The sequence below is a fragment of the Erithacus rubecula genome (genome assembly GCF_903797595.1).
Source record: "Erithacus rubecula genome assembly, chromosome: 11".
Taxonomy (NCBI): Eukaryota; Metazoa; Chordata; class Aves; order Passeriformes; family Muscicapidae; genus Erithacus; species Erithacus rubecula.
The window spans coordinates 954,225-979,278 of record NC_136663.1 but is presented as its reverse complement, the minus strand read 5'-3'; the positions used below and the strand labels follow the sequence as shown (position 1 = coordinate 979,278).

Here is a 25,054-nt window from a genome sequence, read left to right as displayed (position 1 = left end):
TTTGGGTCGGTGCCGGGATGGTTTGGGTCGGTGCCGGGATCGGTTCGGGTCGGTGCCGGGATGGTTTGGGTCGGTGCCGGGATGGTTCGGGTCGGTGCCGGGATCGGTTCGGGTCGGTGCCGGGATCGGTTCGGGTCGGTGCCGGCATGGTTTGGGTCGGTGCCGGGATGGTTTGGGCCGGGCCGGGCCGCGCTCGCCGCGCTCCGGAAGCGCTCCCGCCGCCGGGCCCGCCCCGCGCCCTGACCCGGAGCCGCTCGGGCAGCGCTGACGCTGCCTTGCCCCGTGTCCCTGTGCCGTGTCCCTGTCCCTGTTCCTGTCCCCGTCCCGGCCCCGCCATGGCTCCCAAGGGCGGCCCCGGCGGCCGGCAGCAGTCCGAGGAGGATCTGCTGCTGCAGGACTTCAGCCGCAACCTCTCGGCCAAATCCTCCGCGCTCTTCTTCGGCAACGCCTTCATCGTCTCCGCCATCCCCATCTGTGAGCGGCCCTGAGGGCAGAGGAGAGCTGGGAGAGGGGGGGAAAAGCACCCTGGAAGGGGGATCAGAGACCCTGAGGGACCGGGAGATGGGGACAGGGATCGGGAGATGGGGGACAGGGATCGAGAGATGGGGACAGGGATCGGGAGATGGGGACAGGGATCGGGAGATGGGGACAGGGATCGGGAGATGGGGACAGGGATCGGGAGATTAGGGACAGGGATCGGGAGATGGGGGACAGGGATCGGGAGATGGGGACAGGGATCGGGAGATGGGGACAGGGATCGGGAGACGGGGACAGGGATCGGGAGATGGGGGACAGGGATCGGGAGATTAGGGACAGGGATCGGGAGATGGGGGACAGGGATCGGGAGATGGGGACAGGGATCGGGAGATGGGGACAGGGATCGGGAGATGGGGGACAGGGATCGGGAGACGGGGACAGGGATCGGGAGATGGGGGACAGGGATCGGGAGATGGGGACAGGGATCGGGGCTCCCCTGCGCCCACCGCGGGCCTGTCCCGCTGCGGATCCGGTGTGGGATCCTGGTTCTGAACCTGTGGGATCCGGTGTGGTATCCTGGTTCTGAAACTGTGGGATCCGGTGTGGGATCCTGGTTCCGGTCCCTATGGGATCCTGTCTGCCGTGTCGGGTGCTGGTTCTGAACCGTGTGGGATCCCGGTTCCATCCCTATTGGACCCGCTTCCATCCCTGTCGCTCCCAGCCCATTCCTGTCGGTCCCGGTCCCGCCCGTTCCCGATCCCATTCCCGATCCCATTCCCGATCCCGTTCCCGGTCCCGTTCCCATTCCCGGTTCCGATCTCGTTCCCGATCCCGGTCCCGATCCCATTCCCGGTCCCGCCCGTTCCGGTTCCCATTCCCAGTCCCGTTCCCATCCCCCGTTCCCGTTCCCATTCCCGGTCTCGCCCGTTCCCGTTCCCATTCCCGTTCCCATTCCCGTTCCCGTTCCCGTTCCCGTTCCCGTTCCCATTCCCGTTCCCGTTCCCATTCCCATTCCCGTTCCCATTGCGATTCCCGTTCCCATTCCCGTTCCCGTTCCCGATCCCGGTCCCATTCCCATTCCCATTCCCATTCCCATTCCCGTTCCCATTCCCGTTCCCATTCCCGTTCCCATTCCCATTCCCGTTCCCGTTCCCATTCCCGTTCCCATTCCCATTCCCGTTCCCATTCCCGTTCCCGTTCCCGCTGGCAGGGCTCCATCACTGACGTGTCCCTCGGCTCCTCTCACTGCTCCTTTCATCCAAAGCTCATTCCCCCTCCCAAAGGATTTTTAATGCAGCTGCAAAACCCTCAAGTGGTTTTTGGCTTTGCTCAGGGCAGAGGCTGTGGAATTAGAGCTCAGATCCTGTGTGGGGCTCCTGGAAGGGACGCTTTTCTTGCAGAGAAACTGCTTCAAATACCATTATTTATTTTATTTTAATATTTTTAAGGGCTTTATTGGAGAATATGGCATATGGATCTTGTCCAGTCTGCAGTCCTGTACAGTGTCATGACCCTTATCAGTACCTATCTCGTGGCTTTTGCATATAAAAACGTCAAGTTTGTCCTCAAACACAAGTAAGTTTAAATTTATCCTTTAATAATTTATCAAAACCACCTTTTACTGCTATAGTTTTTTATTAATGAGAACACCAGAAATGTTGCTCCAGAAAACAGGAGTATCTCCTATTTTTTTCTGTTAATCTCCTGCTATTTTCTGTTGTTCTCTTGTAATTGTAGTCAAATCTTGTCAGCTAAGAGTATAGTGAAATTCAGAAATAAATCCATAAGTAAATCCATTATTATGCTCTCTAGGTATCACCGTAATATATTTTAAAATTGCAAATTATATTCATTATAATGTGAATTATGTTACTTTCAGTAATTGCTGTTGCCATTTCTTCACTGTACATTAAATTTCCTGTGATGCCAGGGTGGGCTGTGGGGTTTTTGCCATTTCTGAGGTGTGACTGAGTGCTGGTGCTTGCAGAGTGGCCCAGAAAAGAGAAGATGCTGTTTCCAAGGAGGTGACTCGCAAGCTGTCCGAGGCAGACAACAGGAAGATGTCCCGTAAGGAGAAGGATGAAAGGTGATCTCTGTCCTATTCCTTCTCCCCTTCTTGTAGGATTGCCTTAAATCTCTGTAGGGTTCTGCCTGGGGGGGTAGGGACTGGGCTTGGCACTGTTTTTTCTGGCAGGGGGTGGAGTGGGATGAGATTTAAAGCCCCTCCCAACCCAAACCATTCCAGGATTCTGTAATATCCACTGATTTAAATAGATTTGAATTTTTATCTCCACTTGCTCCTAGGATTCTGTGGAAGAAAAATGAAGTTGCAGACTATGAGGCAACAACTTTCTCCATCTTTTACAACAACACCCTCTTTCTGGTCCTGGTCATCATTGCTTCCTTTTTTGTGCTGAAGAACTTCAACCCCACTGTGTATCCTTTATCCCACCCTAACCCCCCCACTCCTATTAATTGTCACCTTGAGTTGTCACCATTCCTCTGTTAGTAAGTGCAACTAATAGTACAGCAGCTTAGAATGTTGAAACAAAAATAAGAGTTTACAAAAAAAAAAGTCTCCCACTCGCATAAATGTGACATGAGATGTTTTAAGGATATTACTTGGGCAGGAATTCTCCTGGCTTTGCTGCTTCCTTTGTAATTTTGGAGTGAGGACACAGCTCAGTTTCCTGCAGAAACACTGTCAGTGTTGGTTGCCACAGCTCTTCCAACTCCAGTAACTCACAAGTAAAATGTTTTGTTCCTGAAGGAAGTATTAGTAATAATAAATAATCAGTAAATAAATTAGTATTTAGTCAGTTCAAGATTTGTATTTATAAAACTTATAAGAGAACAGGCTTAACTTTATGGTTGTCTTAATTCTGCATGAGTTCTGAAGCTGTTCCAGGTTGCAATATTCCAGTTTGAGAACTACAGACTAAATCCATTCCAATTCCTTCCTTTTCACAAAACTACCAAATCTTGTCTACCAGAGGAGGATCTTGACAATTCCTTAACCTGTTCCCCACAGAAACTACATCCTTTCTATCAGTGCCTCCTCAGGACTGATTGCTCTGCTGTCCACAGGATCCAAGTAGGCAGAAAACCCTCAGCAGTTTCTGTGAGAGGCTTCAACTGCCATGAAAATGTCTAAGGGTGGAATAGGAATCATTTTTTTTTAGCATGAGGAAAATGTGGGGAGGGTTTGAATCCAAACTGGTTGAATGATATTTAGTTTTGGTATCTTTACATGGTATTTGATATTGGAATTACTCAGTTTTGGGGTTTTTTTTTACTTAGGAAGGAGAGGGAGTGGGGTGTGAGCTGTGAGCAGACATCACCTTTCTGCAGCTCCACCCTGGGGACAATCCATTTATCATTGTAACTTGAAAAGTTGTAATAAAAAGGAGCTTTTTTTGGCCATTTGATTCCTTGTGTTTTCATTCTTCATTTTTTTAAAAAAAGCAGGGATTTCCATATCTGGGTTTGTCAACTCTTTCTGCTTCCAGAAGAGAGGAGAATTCTACAAGCTAACATTTTCAAGTAGCTTGGAGTCAAGACAAAAACCTAAATCTCCTAGGACAACACTTCTGAAGTGCTTTGAAGTACTTTTGTTTTTTGTTTTTTTTTTTTTCATTAATCCTCAAAGTTGTAAATAAATAAAAAACCCTGCCAGTCTCCCTGAACAGCTTAAGAAAAATGCTTTAGCTGGCTTTTAATAATGGGTTTATCAGACAATCCTGTGCCTTCTTTTCTGGCTAGCACTGGAGCAGCTGTTCTTAAATACCAAACTCTACTGATATTAATGGAATTCCAGTTACAGATCCTGCCATTACAGACTTGGCATCCTAAAGAGAGAAGAAAGAGAAAGTTTATAATCAGATTTAATGTAGCAATTACTCTGCTAATCTTGGCTTCAACAAGATTAAATGGAAAATAGAGTAAAATGGAGAATGTGACTAGCAGGAGACAGTAATGGCTCTATTTGTGATAAATTCAAGTACTTTTGGTCAGTTAATACTCTTTAATTAACTGTCTTCTCTCCAAATACATGGATTTTTCTTTATCCCTTCTGCCTGACTATTCAGCACTGGAAGGACACATTGCATAAATGGAATTGCACAATTTCCCTTTCCTTGGCTTCCCTTCTTCTAAGGGACAGAATTGATGGGGTTTAAGCTGAGTTTTTAGCTCCCATAAAGCAGATTTTTTAACAAACCTCTCCAAACAGCCAGAGCCCAGCACAAAGCCAGGCTGGCTCCTCTGGGATTCTTTGATCTCTTTGTTTTTCCTCTTGTTCTCAGAATCCCAGCTCTGAATTCAAACCCTTGAACAATGTTACTCTCCTGGCAGGGCTGGGAGGCTCAGGTGTATTTACACCTTTAGCAGGTGGATTTTCCAGAAAAATCTGCTGTCTGGAGAGTGCTTGGAGGCAGCACTTCTGTCATTCCTGTCAGCTCACTGAATCTTTTATTATCAGCTTTTCATCTTCTCTTTTTTGGTATTGACAGTTGCTGAGGCCTGGAGCTCAGTGAGTGTCAGAATTTTCCTGGAGAGGGAACACTGAGCACTGACAGCCTGAAACAAAAGCAGCTGGGTGGGTGGGCTGGGTTGTGTTCTGCAAAAAACTCACCTTGAGCCTTCACAGAAAAGTTTGGGGATTTTTTTTTTTTTTTTTTTTTTTGGTTGGATTTTTGTTCACTTTTTCAGTTTTTTTTTTTTTTTTTTTTTAAGAGGTGATGTTTGGTTTTTCCCCTGCAATCCCCACTGCAAGCTGCAATGATAAATAAATTCAATATAAAACACTGAAATTGTATTTTTCTAGTCTAATGCTGAGGGTTAACCTAAAGCTGGGCTGCTGCTTGGCCCCTCAGATCCTATCAGGGAAAATCCATCTCCTCAGTTAAAGCTGGGATTTGATCTAGTTTTAATACATTCCTGGATTCCCAAGTACATGAGAAGAGGAAGAGAGAACATTAAATTGTACCTCCAGAGGGAGGAAGAGGAATTAGCCTGCTACTGGGAGGATAATTATATTAAATTAATGAAGCTGTTAACTGTGTAGTGGTTGAAGCCTTTGTAAAAATGAGCAATAATTAGTGTAATGCAGCAGTGGGGGATGTCCCCAGGGCAGGGGCAGGTGAGCTGCACCTCAGCTGGCTGGGACTGGCCAGTGTCACCCTGCAGAGGCTGGGGACAGCCAAATCCCACAACAGTTGGGCTGGGAAGGGACCTCCAACCCACCCAGTGCCACCCTGCCATGGCAGGGACACTTCCCACTCCCAGGGTGGCCTTGGGCACTTCCAGGGAGCCACAGCAAATCTGGGAATTCCATCCCAGCCCCTCCTCACCCTCCCAGGGAGCAATTCCTTCCCAAAACCCATCCATCCCTGCCCCCTCCAGCTTCAGGCCAGCCAGACCTTACCTGGGGCTGCTGTGCTCCTTGGGGACAGCCAGCAGCACCTTGGGGACAGCCCTGCTCCCTCCTGGGCACAGCTGGAATGTGGAACACCCCCCTCCTCAGCAGGAAGCCCTGCTGGCAGTAACAGGTCTGCAGCTGGCAGGGTAGATGCACAAAATGCTTTTATTGTGTCCAAGCAGAGTCCAGTCAGACTGCATTTCTCATGTACAGCAGATCATTGACACACACCACGGCTTCACACACAGCAGGAGACCACTCTGGGCTGGGAGCTGCTCACCTGGCCCAGGTGAGCACTGCAGGGGAGGGGCAGAGTACAGGGGTCCTACAAAGACTGTACAGAGCTGCATCCCAGCAGGGCTGGGAGAAATACAGACTGAAATCAGGGGAGCATGGTACAGAGCAAATCCATGGGAAGGTACAACGTGGGGCTTGAGCTGGGCAAATTCAGATATAAATCCTTCCTGTCAGCTCCTGTAAATGCTCACAAAAATCTGTCTGTGCATTTCCTCATCCCCTGTTCCAAAGCAGGTGTAGCCTTTTGGAGTCTGTACCTGATTGTTCCTGCAGTTCTCAGCAGCTATAGATTGTATATATTTATAGTATCTATATCCTTAAAAGCTCCTGAATATTGAAATTTGCAGTAGCTCTGTCTACAAGCAGGCAGAAGTAGAGGCAGGTTCCTATAGATGCAAAACCCAATATTTAATCATGGCTTTCTTGGTTTGAGGTTTATGGAGAAGTAGAACTTTGCAGAGCTGTTGTGTTCAGTAACCTGACATGCTTGGGCTTCCTAGCTCTGCCCCAGGAGCACTCCACAGCTGGAACAGCTGCAAAATGAGGAGCTGAACTATCTAAGTGCTAACTAGTTCTGTCTCACAGCCTTGATTCAACTACAAAGAAATCCTAGAGCTTAGATTCAGCATAAAAAAGCAAAGTTTAGGCTTGCCCCTTCCATCTGTTAACCTGAAGAAACTTTATAGTTGAGATTTCCCAAACATGGTTTTATTAAAACCTGAAGTTGTATCTGGCTTTTCTTCATTGAAAAAATAGATCTGTACATCCTTCTTTAATTACCAAGTACCTGAAGGTTATAAATTATTTCTTCTTTGTTTTTTTTTTTTTTTTTTTTTTTTTTGCTTTACAAGTGTTTGTCACAGCACAAGCATGAGGTGCAAAGAGTAAAGTAAAAATTAATGAACTCGGTCGAGAAGGTAAGAAAATACAAGGTTATTCTTGGTTAGAAGAGAGATCACCTGTGCTTTTTAAATTCACTGCAGAGTAGTAGCAAGAGCACACATCTCAAGGATCCAGTGACAGTAGACACCGAGCAGCAAGTGCTGAATGATTCTCATGAGAGTAATTCAGGGCTGTACTGGAGTACAGAGCACTTCTAAACCATGCAGTCCAGGAAATTCATGCATTGCATTAGGATCTGTAGTCCTTCTTGCTGTAGGGCTTGTTGCCCAGGATATTATCTATTTCATTTACAATATGGGATGTCATCTTTGGAAGGACCTGGGGGTGGAAGAAAGCGATGTTCAATGGAGAGAGTTCCAAAATGAAACTTAGATTTTATCCAAGTACATTTCCTCTGGGGGTTTTGTGTGACAGATATTAAGCATTCACCTAATAACTTTCTCCCTCAAAGGAAAAGCCACTGGAGTATCTTTACTCAGTGAGAGAATCACAGCAAAGTCTCTCAGCTTTCTGTGTGAATTTTGTTTGGTTGCAGTGGGACATGAGCTGGTGGCAAGGACAGCAGAGGAAGAAAAAGCTCTGATTGGGGAAAAACCACAGGGAACCATCAAGGTGGGAGCAGGGACATGACAGCACAGAGTCTGTCACAACACAGCCTGGAATCACTTGCATTTTCAGGTTCTGATGTCACCCTCATGTCACTGGGAATGTTTGCAGTGAGCCCAAAGGTGCCAAGCCATGGTGACACAGGGAAGGGCCTGGCTAATGGAGCAGAGAGACAAAATCCCAGTGTTACCCCTGCATTGGGAGACAAAATCCCAGTGCTACCCCTGCATTAGGGGTCAAAATCCCAGTGTCACCCCTGCATTAGGGGTCAAAATCCCAGTGTCACCCCTGCATTAGGGGACAAAATCCCAGTGCTACCCCTGCATTAGGGGACAAAATCCCAGTGTCACGCCTGCATTAGGGGACAAAATCCCAGTGTTACCCCTGCATTAGGGGACAAAATCCCAGTGCTACCCCTGCATTAGGAGGAGGTGCTGAGCTGGTGGTCCTCCCCTGCCCTCACCTGGATGGCTCCGAGGTTCTCGATCAGCTGCTCGGGGTTGGAGGATCCCAGGAGCACAGAGCTCACTCCCTCATTCCTCAGGCACCACGCTGGGGACAAAGCACAGGCTCAGTGTCTTGGGTTCCAACACAGGATGTGGCCAGAAATGTGGATTCTGTCCCCATCTGCTGACACAGGTGGGGCAGTGCCCCGATCTCCTGGCACATATTCTCTGCTAATGGGCCAGCTTTAAACCAGCTGGGGCAAACACCTTTATCTTCCCACAGCCCATCCTCCCTCCAGGAGATATCTCCTGTTCATGGGCCACTGTTAAAAACCAGGTGGGGCAATCATCTTTACCTTTCCCATGACCCACCTTTCATCCAGGAGGTATCTCCTGTTAATGGGCCATTGTTTAAAACTGGGTGTGGCAGTGAATCTTATCCCTGTGGGAGATATCTCCTGTTAATGGGCCATTGTTTAAAACTGGGTGTGGCAGTGAATCTTATCCCTGTGGGAGATATCTCCTGTTAATGGGCCATTGTTTAAAACTGGGTGTGGCAGTGCCCCTGATCTCCTGGCACACATTCTCTGCTAATGGGCCATCTTTAAACCAGCTGGGCAATCATCTTTATCCTTCCACAGCCCATCCTCCCTCCAGGAGATATCTCCTGTTAATGGCCAGTGAGTCCCAGTGCATGGCTGATAAAATTCCATCATCCCACTGGGAGATGCTCCAGCCAGGGCAGGAGCCAAGCCTTTCCTACCCAGAGAAAAACTGAGATTTTGGACACCAAGGCACCTTCTTTCCACTGGATTCCAGAGGAAAACCAGACCTTTCCACATCATCCCTGGAGCTTCAGAGGAAACTGCCCCTTCTCCAGGAGCACAGCTCCAGCTGAGCCACATCTGCCCCTGCAGGAGGATGCAGCACCATGGAATGGGACTGTGCCACCACCCTGACTGACTGACTGTGCCAGCTTGGATTCTGACTCTGGCAGGGTTTGGGATTGTTCTTTGTAATACTGCATTTCTATTTTAATTTACTAGTAAAGAACTGTTATTCCTAATTCCCATATCCTTGCCTCAAAGCCCCTTAATTTAAAAATTATAATAATTTGAAGGGAGGGGGTTTCCATTCTCCATTTCAAAGAGAAGCTTCTGCCTGTATTGGCAGACACCTGCCCTTCAAACCAGGACAGGAACACACGTAGGATCACAGGGCCTCTGTCTCTGCTTGAAAATAATCACATTATTTGTCTCTATTTACTCCTCTGGCACCACCAGGAGGAATATAAAATATCAACCACCACAGATCTCCCACCTGAGCCTGCTCCAGCACTTCTCCTGATTTTGGGGTTTGGATTTTCCCTATCACAAGGATTCAGTGCTGGGATGCTGAACCAGGAATCACCTTTCTGACACACATGTGACATTTTCCAGCCTCAGATCTCAGCAGCATAAAGATGATTATTAGGAAAAAAACCCCAAAACTCATTTTGAACATCAATCTTTTGTCTGCCAGCCCAGCACCACAGAGGTGATGGTTTCATGGGGAGGGAATGTCCAGGGAAACAGGGAGGTGGGACTCTGTGGCTCACAGCCTGGTGCTGCTGATGGAAACAATCCTGTTTTAATTAATTGTTCCCCAGAGAATCTGTGGATCTCTGGGAATATTGGAGGAGTTTGGAGCACCCTGGGCTAGGGGAAAGGCTTCCCTGCCCATAGCAGGGGCTGGAACAAAATGTGCTTTAAATTCCTTTCTAAACCAAACCACTCCAGGATCAAGAATTCTTTAAATAACAAAAACATCTCTAGCTATGCTTCCAAACCATGATGGAAAGGCAGCACATTTTCTGTGCCAGACTTTCCCTGGGGTGGCACTGGCAGCCCTGGGGTGGCACAGAAGGGCACTGAGGTGGCACTGGCAGATCTGGGGTGGCACAGAGGGGCACTGGGGCAAATCTGGGGTGGCACTGGCAGATCTAGAGTGGCACTGGGGCAGCCCTGGGGTGGCACTGGGGTGGCACTGGCAGATCTGGGGTGGCACAGAGAAGGCACTGGGGCAGCCCTGGGATGGCACTGGCAGATCTGGAGTGGCACAGAGGGGCACTGAGGTGGCACTGGCATCCCTGGGGTGGCACTGGCAGATCTGGGGTGGCACAGAGGGGCACTGGGGTGGTACTGGCAGTTCTTGGGTGGCACAGAGGGGCACTGGGGCAGCCCTGGGGTGGCACAGAGGGGCACTGAGGTGGCACTGGCATCCCTGGGGTGGCACTGGGCAGCCCTGGGGTGGCACTGGGGTGGCACTGGGTGGCACTGGCAGGGACCCACCGACAGCCAGCTGTGGCAGCGTGCAGCCCAGGCGCTCGGCGATGGGGGACAGGTCCTTCAGCTTCCCCTGCTGCTTCCTGCCCTCCTCGCTGATGATCTTCTCCTTCAGCCACTGGTAGCACTGCAGAGCAAGCACAGCCTGTCAGTTTATAATTATAATCCATACATGTATATAAATAGCAGCACTTGCAAAGCCACGTCCAGGGAGGTCACAGGGCTCAGTAACACAAAGCTTGGCTGCCCAGAGCTATAAGAATGTTTCTTCTTGTCCTCAGCTCCCTGGTTTTATTCTCACTCCAGAACCTGACTCTCCCTTCGTTTTGGGCTCCACAATCCCCAATAAGAACAAAATCAGGATAATTGTGGATAAACCCAAGCTGTGGTGACAGCAGAATGGCAAAACCTGTTAGAGAGGGCAGCACCCAGCAGCCCAGGGGTCTTCAGTGGGCTTGTGCTTGGCCTGGGGGTGTCTGGGGGGATGCTGGAGGGCTGAGCACCCCCATGGCCTGGGCTGGTACCCAGGGAAATGATCCCTAAGTCTTTCTACGTGGTTCAGGGGGCTGGAAGTGGCAGCAGCCGCATCCATTTGTGGTCAGAGTCAGCATCCCCCACCCCCAGAGCATCCCCAAGCCCCCCAAAACCCCAGAGCTGCCCCAAACCCCCCAAAACCCCAGAGCTGCCCCAAACCCCCCATTCCTCAGTGCAAGGTGGGGATAAGCATCCCCCATCCCCAGAGCTGCCCCAAACCCCCCAGCCCCCAGAGCTGCCCCAAACCCCCCATTCCTCAGAGCTGCCCCAAACCCCCCCAGCCCCCAGAGCTGCCCCAAGCCCCCCAGGTGGGGAAGGACCCTGAGCCCATCCTAACCCAGATCCAGCTGCTCTTTGCAGTGTGCTTGCCAGAGGAACGGGGCTGGTCCATCCCTGCCTCCCGCAGGGAGCCCTTTCCCCTCTGTTATCCCTGAAGCCCGAGAGCAGCAGCAGAGCCCCCTCAGGGCAGGGGTACCTTGAGTGAAGCCCTCGAGCTCTCGGGGACCCCGTTGCCATATTTCCCTGAGATGATCCCACAGGCCAGGGGGGACCAGGTCATGGCTCCCACCCCTGCAGGGACACAAGAGGCATTTCAGGGCAAACAGAACACACCTGCAGCCAAAACTGAGCCAGAAATAATGCGAGCCTGATTGTTTCAGATGCTGCTGATTCCCTTAAGGATATTAAGGATTTATTGTATTTATTTATTTATTTAATGTTTATTTAATGGGCCACATGAATCTCAGAGAGTAAGGAGCAGCCCAAGCCAATTAATACTTACTATGCTTATTAATTTATTTTAGCTATTAATAATTGTACATATTAATTTCTGTAATTGTATATAATAATATAAATTATTATTAATGGTATGATATATTAATATATTAAATACATTAACATATAATTTCAATATTAATATATATATAGATATTATCTTAATATCAATAATTATATAATATTAAGCACTGATTCCCTTAAGGGTATTAAGGATTTATTTTACCTAATGGGCCACATGAATCTCAGAGAGTAAGGAGCAGCCAAGCCAATTAATACTTACTATGCTTATTAATTTACTTTAGCTATTAATAATTGTACATATTAATTTCTATAATTATATCTAATAATATAAATTATTCGTTATATAGTATATTAATATATTTTATACATTGACATAATATATAGATAATATATAATATATGGTAATAGAGTGATTTTATTATTTTTATTTAATATTATTATTTGTTTTATTATTTTATTATTATATATATTATTATTATCTTAATAATTATATAATATGAAGCAATGCTTCTTCATCAGAGGCACAGGAAGCTGTTTTTTCTCTTTTGCCAGTAGATAGAACTTGGCTCTGTGCTGGCCCAGCCACCCCACCCTGGTCTGTCCCCAGGCAGGAGGCAGAGCTGGCTCAGACTCACCGATTTTGTGATACAGTTCTGGCAGCTGCACCTCCACCTTCTCCCTCTGGAACAGGTGATACTCAGCCTGCTCACACACGGGGGGGATCATGTTGAACTGCCTGGCCACTGAGTAGGCTTCCTGCAGAGGAGAAAGTGCAGGACACTCCTCAGGGGATGGAATGTCCTGCAGGACACCCAGCACCTTCTCCAGAGCCCAGGGATGGCCAAGGCACAGCTGCTGTCCCTTGGCAATGCTGCATCTCCTGGAGTCACAGCTCTGGGACATTAAAACCCCTTTTATCCATCCCATTCCAGGGCCAGGCTGATATCAGACTGAAAGATTTGATTCCAGTCAAATGACAAATGACACAGCCTCCCCAAACCCCATCTCTAACCAGCACCAGGCTCATTCTGGGCCAGGTTTTGGGGCTGGAGTGGGAGCTCAGGGCTCCCCTGGCAAACCAACTGCAAGTTTGCTGATAAATGACACTGGGTATTGAAATATGAAATAAACAGTGGGGTAAAAGCATGAATTCCATTGAATTAAAAATTAGAAGGGACAGTTATACATTAGAGGGGAATCTCAGGTATAAGGGTTTGGGAAGTCTGTGCCTCTCAAGTACCTCAGCACAAGGGGAAGGAGAGAGAGAAACTGGGATAAAAAGGGAGGCTGTGTCCTCCAAACATCTAAGAAATCCCAGGGGAATGCCCCATGGCCTCTCCCTTTATTGGAATAAAGTAGAAGGATTCATCTTGTCTCCTTTTTGGACATAAACCTGTGGTGTTTGGGGATGAATTGTCCTGACACCCCTTCCATGGACACTAACCCATGGTGTCTGGATGAGTTTTGGGTCAGGTTTCCCCTTACCATGGACACAGACCTGTGGTGTTTGGTTTTGGGTCAGGTTTTCCCTTACCATGGACACCAACCCATGGTGTTTGGGTGGATTTTGGGTCAGGTTTTCCCTTACCATGGACACAGACCTGTGGTGTTTGGATGGATTTTGGGCCCTTACCATGGACACCAACCCATGGTGTTTGGGTTTTGGGTCAGGTTTTCCCTTACCATGGACACCTACCCATGGTGTTTGGTTTTGGGTCAGGTTTCCCCTTACCATGGACACAGACCTGTGGTGTTTGGATGAGTTTTGGGTCAGGTTTCCCCTTACCATGGACACCAACCCATGGTGTTTGGATGAGTTTTGGGTCAGGTTTCCCCTTACCATGGACACCAACCCATGGTGTTTGGGTTTTGGGTCAGGTTTCCCCTTACCATGGACACAGACCCGTGGTGTTTGGGTTTTGGGTCAGGTTTTCCCTTACCATGGACACAGACCCGTGGTGTTTGGGTTTTGGGTCAGGTTTTCCCTTACCATGGACACAGACCCGTGGTGTTTGGGTTTTGGGTCAGGTTTTCCCTTACCATGGACACCAACCCATGGTATTTGGGTTTTGGGTCAGGTTTCCCCTTACCATGATCTCCATGGCACTCCAGCGGGACGTGCCCCAGTACATGGCCATGCCCTGGTTGATCACATGTGTCATGGCCCGCACAATCTCTGAAAAACAGCAAAAATAAAGGGTGTGAGCAGTGCCCAGAGACCACACCCAGCACCAAACCCACCTCCAAACACCCCCCACACACAGCTGGGGCTGGGAAAGCATCTTCAGTGCAAACATCACGAGACTGGCCCTGCAGCTGGGTAAAAACTGCTTTTGAAAACTGCTTTTTAAAACCTGCTTGTTAAAAAGCTGCTTTTGAAAACCTGCTGTTGAAAAAACCTGCTCTTTAAAACCTTTTCCCACCTGGCTCTTGCCCACAGCCTTAGGAGAACACTTCTTTCCAAATAGAACACAAGAGGGCGGCACAGTGGAAAAATAAACTATAAAGAATTTTTTTTTTTATTTGCTGCCTGAAAGCACATATCTGGGTCTGCCTCTCTTTAGCAGGAATACTGGGGACAAAGATGGAAGGATGGGTGATTGAGCTCTGCTCCACCCTCTGCAAAACCCAGCACAGCAGTGCCAGGGTTGTTGTTCTTTGGGATGTGGAACTTCCAAGGTTGCACCAGGACAGGATCTTGGATTTCACCCCTCACACCTCCCTGCCCTAAAAAAACCCTCCTGGACTTTACTTTAATGGAACCCCAGAGTGTTTGGGTTGTAAGGGATGTTAAAGCTCATCCATGGCAGGGTCACCTCTCACTGTCCCAGTGTCCAGCCTGGCCTTGGGCACTGCCAGGGGTCCAGGGGCAGCCACAGCTGCTCTGGGCACCTGTGCCAGCCCTGCCCACCCTCCCAGCCAGGAATTCCTTCCCAACATCCCAACATCCATCCCTGCCCTGTGTCAGTCCCCAGGAGCAGCCACGAGCCAAAACCCCCTGCCCTAAAACCCCAATTCTGACAGGGCTGCAGCACAGACACACCCACTGCCCACACAACAGGGAAAATGAGCTAAACCCCATCTGAGAGGGGAATTAAATAATTCTGGGGCACTGCCACACCTCCCAGGGGAGAGCCAAGGAGGTGACACTGCTCTGAGCACCCCAAATCCCCCTGGAGGGAGCCCAACCCCTGGGATCAGGGTGCAGCTCTGCTGCTCCAGGGCAGCATCTTCACCCTGCTTGTGAAGGGGGAAGCAGGAGCTGGTGCCAAGCTGTGAATGCTCCTGCAGGCACTGACAGGCAGCTCCATTTATAACCTGCAGGGCTGGGACTGACACACAGACCTGCCTTCAACCCAAACACTAATCCACTTCATCCCAGGGAACCAGGCAAAGCAAATAAAAAGCCCAGGCAGTGTTAAAGCCAGCACTGGGATGTAAAGGAAACTTCCAGTTCTTCCTGAAAAAATATCAGCTCATTTCAGTGAAGTGTAAATATAGAATCAAAGGCTGGTTGGGGTTTTAAAGGGCCTTAAAGATCTTGTTTTTCCAATCCCTTTCCCTGGGCAGGGACACCTTCTACCTGACCAGAGCTCCAGAATTCAACTGATGAGCAATTTCAAGCTACCCCATCTGAATATTTAATTAAAAATTGTTTTTCATTTCCTACCACCATCAGTCTAAGCCTGTAAATGATCCTTCCCTTCCTCCCTCCCTCCTCAGCAGCTTCTCCCTGGGTTTAGTTTTCTATTTTTGCCCTGCCACCATTTCAGAGTTCTGAAAAACATTTCGTCACACGCCTCTTACACATCTCAGCCTGTGGTTGTTTTCATTTCTCCAGCCCCTACTCTTTTCAAAAAAAAAAAAAAAAAAACCAAAATCCTAGTTAACTCAGAAAATGTATATAAATATATATAGATAGATATATAGATATGTTCTTATTTAGAGAGCCAAGGGACAGTGATGGGATTTGGGAAGAGCACACTCCCAGATCTCTTGTCCTGCCAGCTGGATGCCCAAATGGCAGCACTTAAGAACAGGAGATTTTATTTTTTTAAAAAATATAAATCAATGCTTCAAATCCCAAATACCAGCCCTTGGCATCACAACAATAATAACTTTGAAGCAGCTTAAAGTTCCCTAGTAGCAATATCACCTTCCCTCCCTGGTGCCAGGGCTGTTCTGGCTGTGTACTCTGTGGGCACCTGGCTCTCTAAAAAAAAGCATATATGGATATATTTATATATTCATATAATTTATATATTTATATATTTTTACATACATTTATATACACACCAGGACCCTCCTCTGCAGCTGGAAAAGCCCCTTGGGATGATGAAAAAACATCTGCCAGCACAGCTGGGGGATGAGATCTCAGCCTGAGTGACGAGGCACAAGGCACAGGGGAATTCTGGAGAGGACAAATGTTCCCAAAACTGTCCCCCAGGGTCCCTGAGGCAGGGCTGGGGGTGCCAGAGATGGCAGGGACACCCCACACACGACCTGCAATGAGCTCCCCAAGGTGCTCCCCAAATCCAACTCACTGCTCCTACAGTGCTAAACTGCTGGAATTTGCTCCGAGACCTTTAAGAACATTAAATACATTTCAGGGGTTTGGGTTAAGCAGCTTTGCCAGGTGCCCTGAGGCCCAAGGCAGCACAGAAATCCCCATGGGATGCTCGTCTGCTCCATCCCCAGGGGAGGAACAGAGCCTGGGCAGGGGAGGATGTGCCTGGCTGGGGCACAGAAGGATCTGGAAAAGCTGCCCACGGGTACTTGGCAGCAGAGGGAGGATCTGACAGGGGAGAAACCCCAGGAGCAGGGAAAGCAAACAAAACCAACCCAGGCTTTGATTTATTTGTGTGCAGAGAAACCCACAGGAGCTGCCACGAGCAGGGAACACTTTAGGGTCACTTCCTCCTTCAGGAGGGGCTGATCCTGAACCCCTGAAGTGTCCAAAGCCAGGATGGACATTGGGGCTGGGAGCAGCCGGGGGTGGTGGGAGGTGTCCCTGCCATGGGGTGGGATTTGGGGTGGAATTTGGGATTTAAGGTGCCTTCCAAGCCAAAGCTCTCCATGATCCCCCTGTGGGAGAGGCTGGGGTGTGCGTGGTGCTGAGCAGGATGGAGCAGCTCGGGAAGGCAGCACTGACAGATGGCCCAGCAGATGCTCTGGGATGGAAGTGGCTTAGTAGGTGATCCATAAAAAAAGGCAGGAAGATGATGGGAGTATCTCCACCAGGCCATTCACAAGAGAAATGTCCCTTTTTTCACCCTGCCAGGGGGATCTGTAGCACTGGGAGGGTGGGATCAGCCTGGCCCCAGTGCTCAGGGATGGGCACAGAGCTCAGCCCCATCCCAGACACAGCACAGCCCCTTCCCTGACCTCAGCAGCTCCAAAAATCCCAGGAGCTGCCCTGGGGCACAGCCCCATGCTCAGCAGGAATGGGGTCAGCACCCCTGACCTGTAGCTCCAGCTCTGCTTGATTCCCACCCAGCACAGCTCCTGGGGTACACATGGTATATCCATGGTTTATCCATAGTATACCCATGGTTTATCCACAGTGTATCCATATTTTATCCATGTTTAATCCATGGTGTATCCATAGTGTACCCATGGTGTATCCATGTTATATCCATGGTGTACCCATGGTATATCCATTGTATCCATATTTTATCCATGGTATATCCATGGTATATCCATGTTTTATCCATGGTGTATCCATGTTTTAACCATGGTATATCCATTGTATCCATGTTTTACCCATGGTATATCCATTGTATCCATATTTTATCCATGGTATATCCATGTTATATCCATGGTATATCCATTGTATCCATGTTATATCCATGGTGTATCCATGTTTTACCCATGGTGTACCCATTGTATCCATGTTATATCCATAGTGTACCCATGGTGTATCCATAGTGTATCCGTGGTGTACTCATGGTGTTTGCCTTAAATCCAACCACAAACCCACTTCACCTGAAGGAATCACAACAAGGAAATCTCCAAACATTAAAGCCGCTCCTGAGACAAAGGAAACTCCCATTTCTTTCCAAAATATACAAATTCTTGTTGTGGCAGGGTAAACATAGAAACCTTCAACAGGTTGGGAGGGACCTAAATAAATTCCACCCCTCTGCCAGGGCAGGGACACCTTCCATGGGCCAATATTTCATATTTCATCATGAAACTACCCCACTACCCAACAAATAGTTTTTCATTTCCTGCCCTGCCCAGTCTAAGCCCTTAAGCCAGGATCAGGCAGGTGAAAACCTGGAGCTGCAGTTCCCACCAACCTTCCATGGGGGTGTTGTTGTCCGGCCTGTTGGCAAAGACCACGTCCACATATTCCAGCTGCAGCCTCTGCAGAGAAGCCTTCAGCCCTGGGGAAGCAGAGACAGGGTCAAAATGGGACTCACAGACAGCTTGGGGTCTGTGAATATAAATGTAAATATAAAAATAAATAAAAGTATAAATACAAATATAACCAATAAATAAAAATATAACAATATCAATATAATTCTAAATTAAATAGAAATATAATTCTAAATATAAATATAATTTAGATAAACATATAACTATAGATATAACTATCCCTACAGATATTTTTATATATCCATGTATGAGTGTATGAGAGAGGGCGAGCAGAGGATGGGCATTTCATCCAGCTCAAACATTTCCAGCCTGCTCTGTTTTGACTCATTCTTCATGAACATTCATAAAAACATTTTGTTCTTGGGAAGATTTGTAGGAAATAACTGTTAAAATCCTCTTCTCTCACGCACACAGATATATATAAATGTATATATAAAAATATAAAATATCTCTCGTTGACCTTAACGTTGTTTGCTGGGTGTTCTGTGAAATTATTCCAAATCCTGCCAGTGCTTTTCTGTCATTTCACCCAGCAGCTCCACAAGAAAAGGAAAAGGGAAGGGTCTGGAGTGCCTGTGACACATCTGCCACCTCCCTGGGCACCTTTAGTGCCACCACTCACTGAGGATCATTCAGATGAAAAACCAACAAAATGCTGCTACAAGAAAAACTTTCTCCAGTGGGAAAGGCACAGCCTGATGTGCCTGGATCCTGCAAACACTCCCAGCTAAAATGCCCAGGGCAATCCTGGATAAAACCTGCCAGCAGCAGCAGGAGGGTGGAAGGAGCAAACCTGCAGCCCAGGGAGGGGCTGGGAACCAGAATGATCCTTTGGTGCATTCTGGGCTCTTCACAAGTTTGGGAACTGCTCTGAGTGGGATTGGCACAGGGAGCAGGGGAATCAAACAGCCCCTGCTGTTTGAGCTTCACTTTCGAGGTACATTTTAAAAAGTTTAATGAAAGACAGTAAAAGACAAGCAATAAAAAAAAAATAATTAAATATATAATGGAGATATTATATATACACACATTTATACATATATATAAATATACGTATGCATGTAAATGTATATATACATATAAAAATGTATATATACATATAGATATACTTATATATATATACATTTATACATATATATATTAAAAATATTTTTATATATACATTTTTATATATATATCTATATGTAAAATGGTTATAATGGCCAGGTGCTTGGCCTTCAGCCAAGAGCACACCTGTTGTTTTGGAGACACCCCTTAAATCCTTAAATTTAAAATCTTTACATTAGAAATTCTTAAATTCAACATCCTTTAAACTCTTCTTCTGAAGGCAGAGCTCTGCCCTGGCCCCAGCTGTCCCTCCCCAGCCCAGGGGCAGCCTCAGGTACCTTCAATGATGTGTTTTCTGGAAAGGCCTCTCTCTGTCTCAGCTCTGCAAGGGAAGAACAGCAGCTCAGCTGGGAGGTGCCAACAGCCCTGGAGCACCCCCAAAATCAGAGAATCACACACTGGTGGGGTTGGAAGGGACATTAAATCCCATTAAATCCCACCCTTGCCATGGGGACACCTCCCACTGTCCCAGCGGCTCCAGTCCCAGTGGAATTCCCAATTCCCAACATCCCACCCAGCCCTGCCCTTCTCCAGGAATTCCCAATTCCCAACATCCCATCCAGCTCTGCCCTTCTCCAGGAATTCCCAATTCCCAACATCCCACCCAGCCCTGCCCTTCTCCATTCCCTCCCTCCCTGTCCCCAGTCCCTCCCCAGCTCTCCTGGATCCCTTCAGGCTCTGCCAGGGGCTCTGAGCTCTCCCTGGAGTTTTCTCCAGGTAACTCCAGCTTAAAACACTTGGCAAAATGAACAGAAATGGAATGGCAGCAGCAAAGCACCCCCAGTGCCATCAGCCTGCCCTGGCTGTAGGCTGGGGCAGCAAACACCAGGACAGGAGATGTCACACTTACTTGCCACCCCAGTACAGCTTTGTGGTTATCACCAAACTGGACCTCCTGCAAAAAGAGCAGAAAAGAATTAATAATAATAATAATAACCACCAAGCAGGATACTGCCCATCAAACCAAGGGTAATGCAAGTGAAGCAACCAAACCCCCCAAATATTTTAATTACTAAGCAACACCCAGAGCTTTCAGCAGGCTGCAGCACTATTCCCTCCTGCCATCCATGCCCCTGCTTCTCCCTGCCCTGCAGCATTCCCAGAGTTATCAAACTCGAGTGTGATGCATCTGAATTAATCTGTAAACTCCTACATGATATTAAATCAAAGATTTATCATCCTCCAGCTACCTTGCTGCATAACCAGACACGTACAACACGATTTCCACAGCTTTTATTGAATTTATTTTTTTCCTCCATATCATCTAGAATATTTCTGACCAAATAATCAATCACCCCCTAATCCCCTGGGCAGGGATGCTGGGTTTGGAGAGAGCCCTGCTAGAACCTTCACAGGAGGCCTTTAAAGATTATGCAAATCTCTTAAAACCCCACAACATATGCTAATGTGCATCACTTAAAGGAGGTGTCATCTCCACCCAGGCTCCATCCCAGGAGATGAAACTCCTCTCAGCTTTGCATCCCTAATCCCCAGAAGGGATGAGGTGCCAACAGCCCATGAGAGGGATGGAGAGGACCAGGGGTGGGACTGAGGCAGGGAGACCCCAGAGGGAGTCACACCCCAAATCCCAGGGGAGCTCCTTCCCCTGTGCACACCCCAAATCCCAGGGGAGCTCCTTCCCCTGTGCACACCCCAAATCCCAGGGGAGCTCCTTCCCCTGTGCACACCCCAAATCCCAGGGGAGCTCCTTCCCCTGGACTGGGAAGGTGTGGCTGCTCCCATGGCACCCAGCATGGGAAATCCTCCAAACCCTTTTCAATCCCTCTTGAAATTCTTCCAGAGGGGTTTCCACGAGCCCAGGGGGGGCAGGGAATGCCAGACTGTACCTCCAGCCCTTCTTCTTCAGGATGTTGCCCAGGATCACCTCGGCCCTGTGCAGGAGGAACCAGGTGTGAGGGGATGTTCAGTGCCACCACCCACCCACCCCAGCCCTGCCCTGGGACAATAAACTGGGACAGATCCCACTCATCACAGAGCTCAGAGCCCCCTCCCACCCCCCTGAGCCTCAGCAGGACACCAGAGAGCCCAGAGCCCCCTCCCACCCCCCTGAGCCTCAGCAGGACCCCCAGCCCAGCCCTGTGCCCCATCCCAGGCACTTCTGTCACAGATGATGTTCCCCCATCCCACAGAGCAGCTCAGCTCTCCATCCCCACAGGGATCTGTGCCTGGGGCTCTCACAGCCCCTGGCCATCCATCACCATTAACATCTGCACTGACTTTTCATTTATTTAGGATTTGTTTTAGCAGCAAGTGGCACGAGCTGCGCTCCCCCCTCTGCTGGGTACCAAATCCTTGATTTATTTGATGGGTGCTGCAAACACAAAGGTTTTCCTGTCCCTCCCAGGGATGAGGTGGTGCCCAGGGGAGGGGGCCCAGGGAAGGCAGGTCCTGGCAGGGAGGGGCACTCACTTGCCAGCTGCATACACCTCAGCCGTGTCAAACAGGTTCACCCCGCTCTCGTAGGCAATGGTCATCAGCTGCTCGGCCACCTGGGGGGCACAGGGGGACAGAGGGGGTCACCGACCCCATCCCCAGCCAGCAGGGAGAACCCCACACGGGTCAGCACAGCCAGAGGGGCTGGGACACCCCAGCAGGGCAGGGAGACACCAAAATGTGGATTTACAGCAGCTCCCCTGGGAGCCAGCCTGGCAGGGATTCATCTCCTCTCACTGGAGCTTTCTGTCAGGAAGGCAGCCAAGAATTTAACAGGGTTACAGGAGATACTCTGCAGATTTACTGTGTTTAACACAGAAAAGGGGGAGTTTAATGTGCTTTGGGCTGCCTGCAGCTTGTCCTGGGGGATGGAAATGCCTGAAAGTCATTTTGTGGGAGCCCCTGAGGAGTTCTGGGGTTCCTGGTGCACCCCAAGGGCTGAAAGCTCTGGCTCAGCATCCCCAGGGAGGGCAGAACCCCAGCACAGGGCTGTGCTCCTGTCCTGCCTCCATGCATGGAATCATTGTGAGCAAGGAGGGCAGGAGAAGCAGAGGGCAAAGTGATCATCAAAACGAGCCTGAGGGACCCTGAGAACATCCTACAGGGCCTGGGACAGTAGCAGAGCTGGGGATCCACGGGATCAGAGCTGGGGATCCACGGGATCAGAGCTGGGGATGGATCCACCAGGAGAAGCAGCAATCCCACAAAACCCAGTGAATTTAAAGGAGAACCCTCCTGAATCCAGGCTCCTGGGCTCCTTTCCTCACTGCAGAGCTGCTCTGGGCAGCAGCTGCTCTCCCTGCTCACATCTGTGGTACCTGGGCTGGAGCAGAGCCCAGAGCTGGGGGAGATTCCCTGGGATCAGGAGCCATCTGCTCCAGGGAGAAGCAGGAGGAAACCCGAGCTCATTTCCATATGTTTCAGCTCATTATGTCAAAAATAAATCACCTCTGTAAGCCCAGCCCCTGCCTGAATTTACCACTGCTGTCCATTACACAGAAATAATTCCCAATTTTGCAGTGGGAAGGAGGGAATGTGGCAAGAGACAGGAGATGGCCCCAGGGGCTCCTCTCAAATTTAAGGTTCATTTGGGGTTCTGGCAGAGCTCTGGGTGGTGACTTGCTGCTGTCTCTCAATGCAGGAAGGTTCCAGGAGCCACAATTTAATATAAAATAAATATAATTTAATATAAAAATATCCCAGAGCAGAGTTTGCTTCATGCACTCACCTCGTCTGAGATCTGACCTCCAAAAGTCACCCAGGTCCCTGGAAAAAAACCAAAATCTGTTACTACAAGAAGGGTTGGACACCAAAAATGAGATTTCACCAAAATCCTCTTTGGGATTGAACAGGTTTGGGATATCCATAAAAATCATCCATCCCATAGGCAGGGACAGCTCCTGTTGGGAGGGATGAGTGACAGGAAGGTTCACAGATATTTGTGTATAACAAAAAGATCTTCAAATGTAGAATTTAAAGAAGGAATAGAAATGACAGCAAGTTTTGATAAAGAAGACAAGAATTGCTGAGCCAGTTTTACTGGGTGACTTAGAAGTCAAAGAACAAGTGAGTTGGAATGACTGAGCAACGGATAAATTCACCTCAAATAAAAGATGTTTTCACCAAGCAAAAAGATTTTCACAGACAAACAAAATGCCATGTTGGAAGTAGAAAAAAATCTCAGAATTTTCCACTGCAAGAAAACTGAGAAACAACTTCTAGCTTAGACTGTAACTACGAACTTGGGGAAGCTGTGAGGCTGAGAAATAAAACTGCCCAGACAAGGGGAGTCCTTCCCATGGTGGGGCTGTTTTAACCAGAACAGACCTTGTGCTACAGGGTGACTTTCCCAACTCCTCCAGTTCAAAACCCAATCCCAAATCCTTTGCAAGAAGGGGCTGGAAGGACCAGGCAGAGCCCAGGTCCTCACCCAGCTCCATCCCAGCAATGCTCACCTGGCCAGGTGACCCCTGAACTCACCCCAAACACTCTCTGCTCTCACAAGTCTTGTTCAGCAAACAGCCCCAAAGCCTGTTTGTCTGAACAGCCTGAGCAGAATCATCCCAGAATCATCCCAAAATCATCCCATCCCATCCCTCTGGAGGGCAGGGACACTTTCCAGTAGAGCAGAGTGCTCGGACCTAATAATAACAGAACTGTCAATTATTATTATTATTGTTATTATTATCATTATTATTTCACTTCTCAAAGAACATTCCAGTAACTACCAGCCCAAATTGCATCCAGCATGGAAATTTCCTGATGACTAAAGCCAAGCATCCCATAGAATGTGAGTCCAGTTTTCCCTGAGCTGCTTCCCAGGTTTATGGTTTGCCACAGGCTCTGTGGGCACATCAATTGATTTAAATACTCTGACTAAGTGCAGAATGAACGTTGCCATCTTAGGTTCATAATTAGCTTAGATTCATAATTAAGCCACTGTTGTGCTTATAGCAAATCCTATTGAGTCACTTGATAAATGTTAAATTAGTCAACTGATTAAGCACTGCTATTGTTGTGTTGATTGAGCATTGCTGAATCCTTCAGGCCTGAAGCTGTGACCCAGTCTGGGGCTGCTCTGACCCCCAGCACCCATTTCTGCAAACTGATTTTAACCTGATTTTCCTCCATGTGCTCTGTCTACATAACACTGAAATAAAATGTGCCACCAACCTCTATGATTTTATCAATTTATATTCAACCTGGGTCACTGGTACTTTTCTCAGAGATTCTTTAGGATGCCCAAAGTGGTGGAGTGGCAGATAAAATATTGATAAGGAATTCTATGGTTCTGGAGCCAGTGTGGAGCAGAGATAAGAGAAGGGGAAAAAGATGAAGAAGAAGAAGGGGGAAAAAGAAGAAGAAGAAGGGGGGAAAAAGAAGAAGAAGAAGAAGAAGAAGAAGAAGGGGGGAAAAAAGAAGAAGAAGAAGAAGGAGGAGGGGAGGAAAAGAAGAAGAAGAGGCAAAGGAGCCCTGCCCCAGCCCAGGCTGGTGTGGCACTGGGGCTCCTGGGGACACTCCATGACATCCCTGCAGGGCACAGGAGAGGATTTTGCTGTGCTGGGGGAGGGACACAGGTACTCACCCAAGCCCAGGCACGACACTCTCAGCCCAGACTTGCCAAGGTTTCTGGAAGGAAAAGGAAATGATCAGCAAATTCAGGAAACAAGCCACTGCTTTTGTCCAAACCCTGTTTTCCCCAAAGGGAGATCCCACAGTGGGATCAGGCTGTGCTGCCATGTGTGCTCAGGGCTGGGGATAAACCCAAACACACCCAGCAGCATCTGGGGTCCCACAAATATTCCCAG

General features: G+C 48.4%; 2 protein-coding genes across 5 annotated transcripts in view; one reads left to right on the top strand and one right to left on the bottom strand.

Moving 5' to 3' along the window:
• The first annotated feature begins 266 nt into the window (after positions 1-266).
• On the top strand, positions 267-3,905 carry SSR3 (signal sequence receptor subunit 3). Its single transcript, XM_079315642.1, has 5 exons — positions 267-474; positions 1,926-2,052; positions 2,465-2,563; positions 2,782-2,913; positions 3,509-3,905. The coding sequence occupies exons 1-5, from the start codon at positions 336-338 to the stop codon at positions 3,573-3,575; spliced, it is 564 nt and encodes a 187-aa protein (XP_079171768.1). The 5' UTR covers positions 267-335; the 3' UTR covers positions 3,576-3,905.
• Positions 3,906-6,035: 2,130 nt separating this feature from the next.
• KCNAB1 (potassium voltage-gated channel subfamily A regulatory beta subunit 1) overlaps positions 6,036-25,054 on the bottom strand; it is a 50,102-nt gene continuing 31,083 nt past the window's right edge. For all 4 annotated transcript variants that reach the window (XM_079315149.1, XM_079315151.1, XM_079315150.1 and 1 more), the window contains exons 2-14: positions 24,832-24,875; positions 22,975-23,012; positions 21,723-21,802; positions 21,140-21,184; positions 20,143-20,187; positions 19,571-19,614; positions 18,107-18,193; positions 13,895-13,980; positions 12,440-12,560; positions 11,482-11,576; positions 10,479-10,599; positions 8,166-8,254; positions 6,036-7,414 (exon numbers count right to left, since the gene is read on the bottom strand). In XM_079315149.1, the coding sequence (XP_079171275.1) occupies positions 7,325-7,414; positions 8,166-8,254; positions 10,479-10,599; positions 11,482-11,576; positions 12,440-12,560; positions 13,895-13,980; positions 18,107-18,193; positions 19,571-19,614; positions 20,143-20,187; positions 21,140-21,184; positions 21,723-21,802; positions 22,975-23,012; positions 24,832-24,875 (985 nt within the window). In that variant the 3' untranslated portion in view covers positions 6,036-7,324. The remainder of the gene's footprint in view (positions 7,415-8,165; positions 8,255-10,478; positions 10,600-11,481; positions 11,577-12,439; positions 12,561-13,894; positions 13,981-18,106; positions 18,194-19,570; positions 19,615-20,142; positions 20,188-21,139; positions 21,185-21,722; positions 21,803-22,974; positions 23,013-24,831; positions 24,876-25,054) is intronic.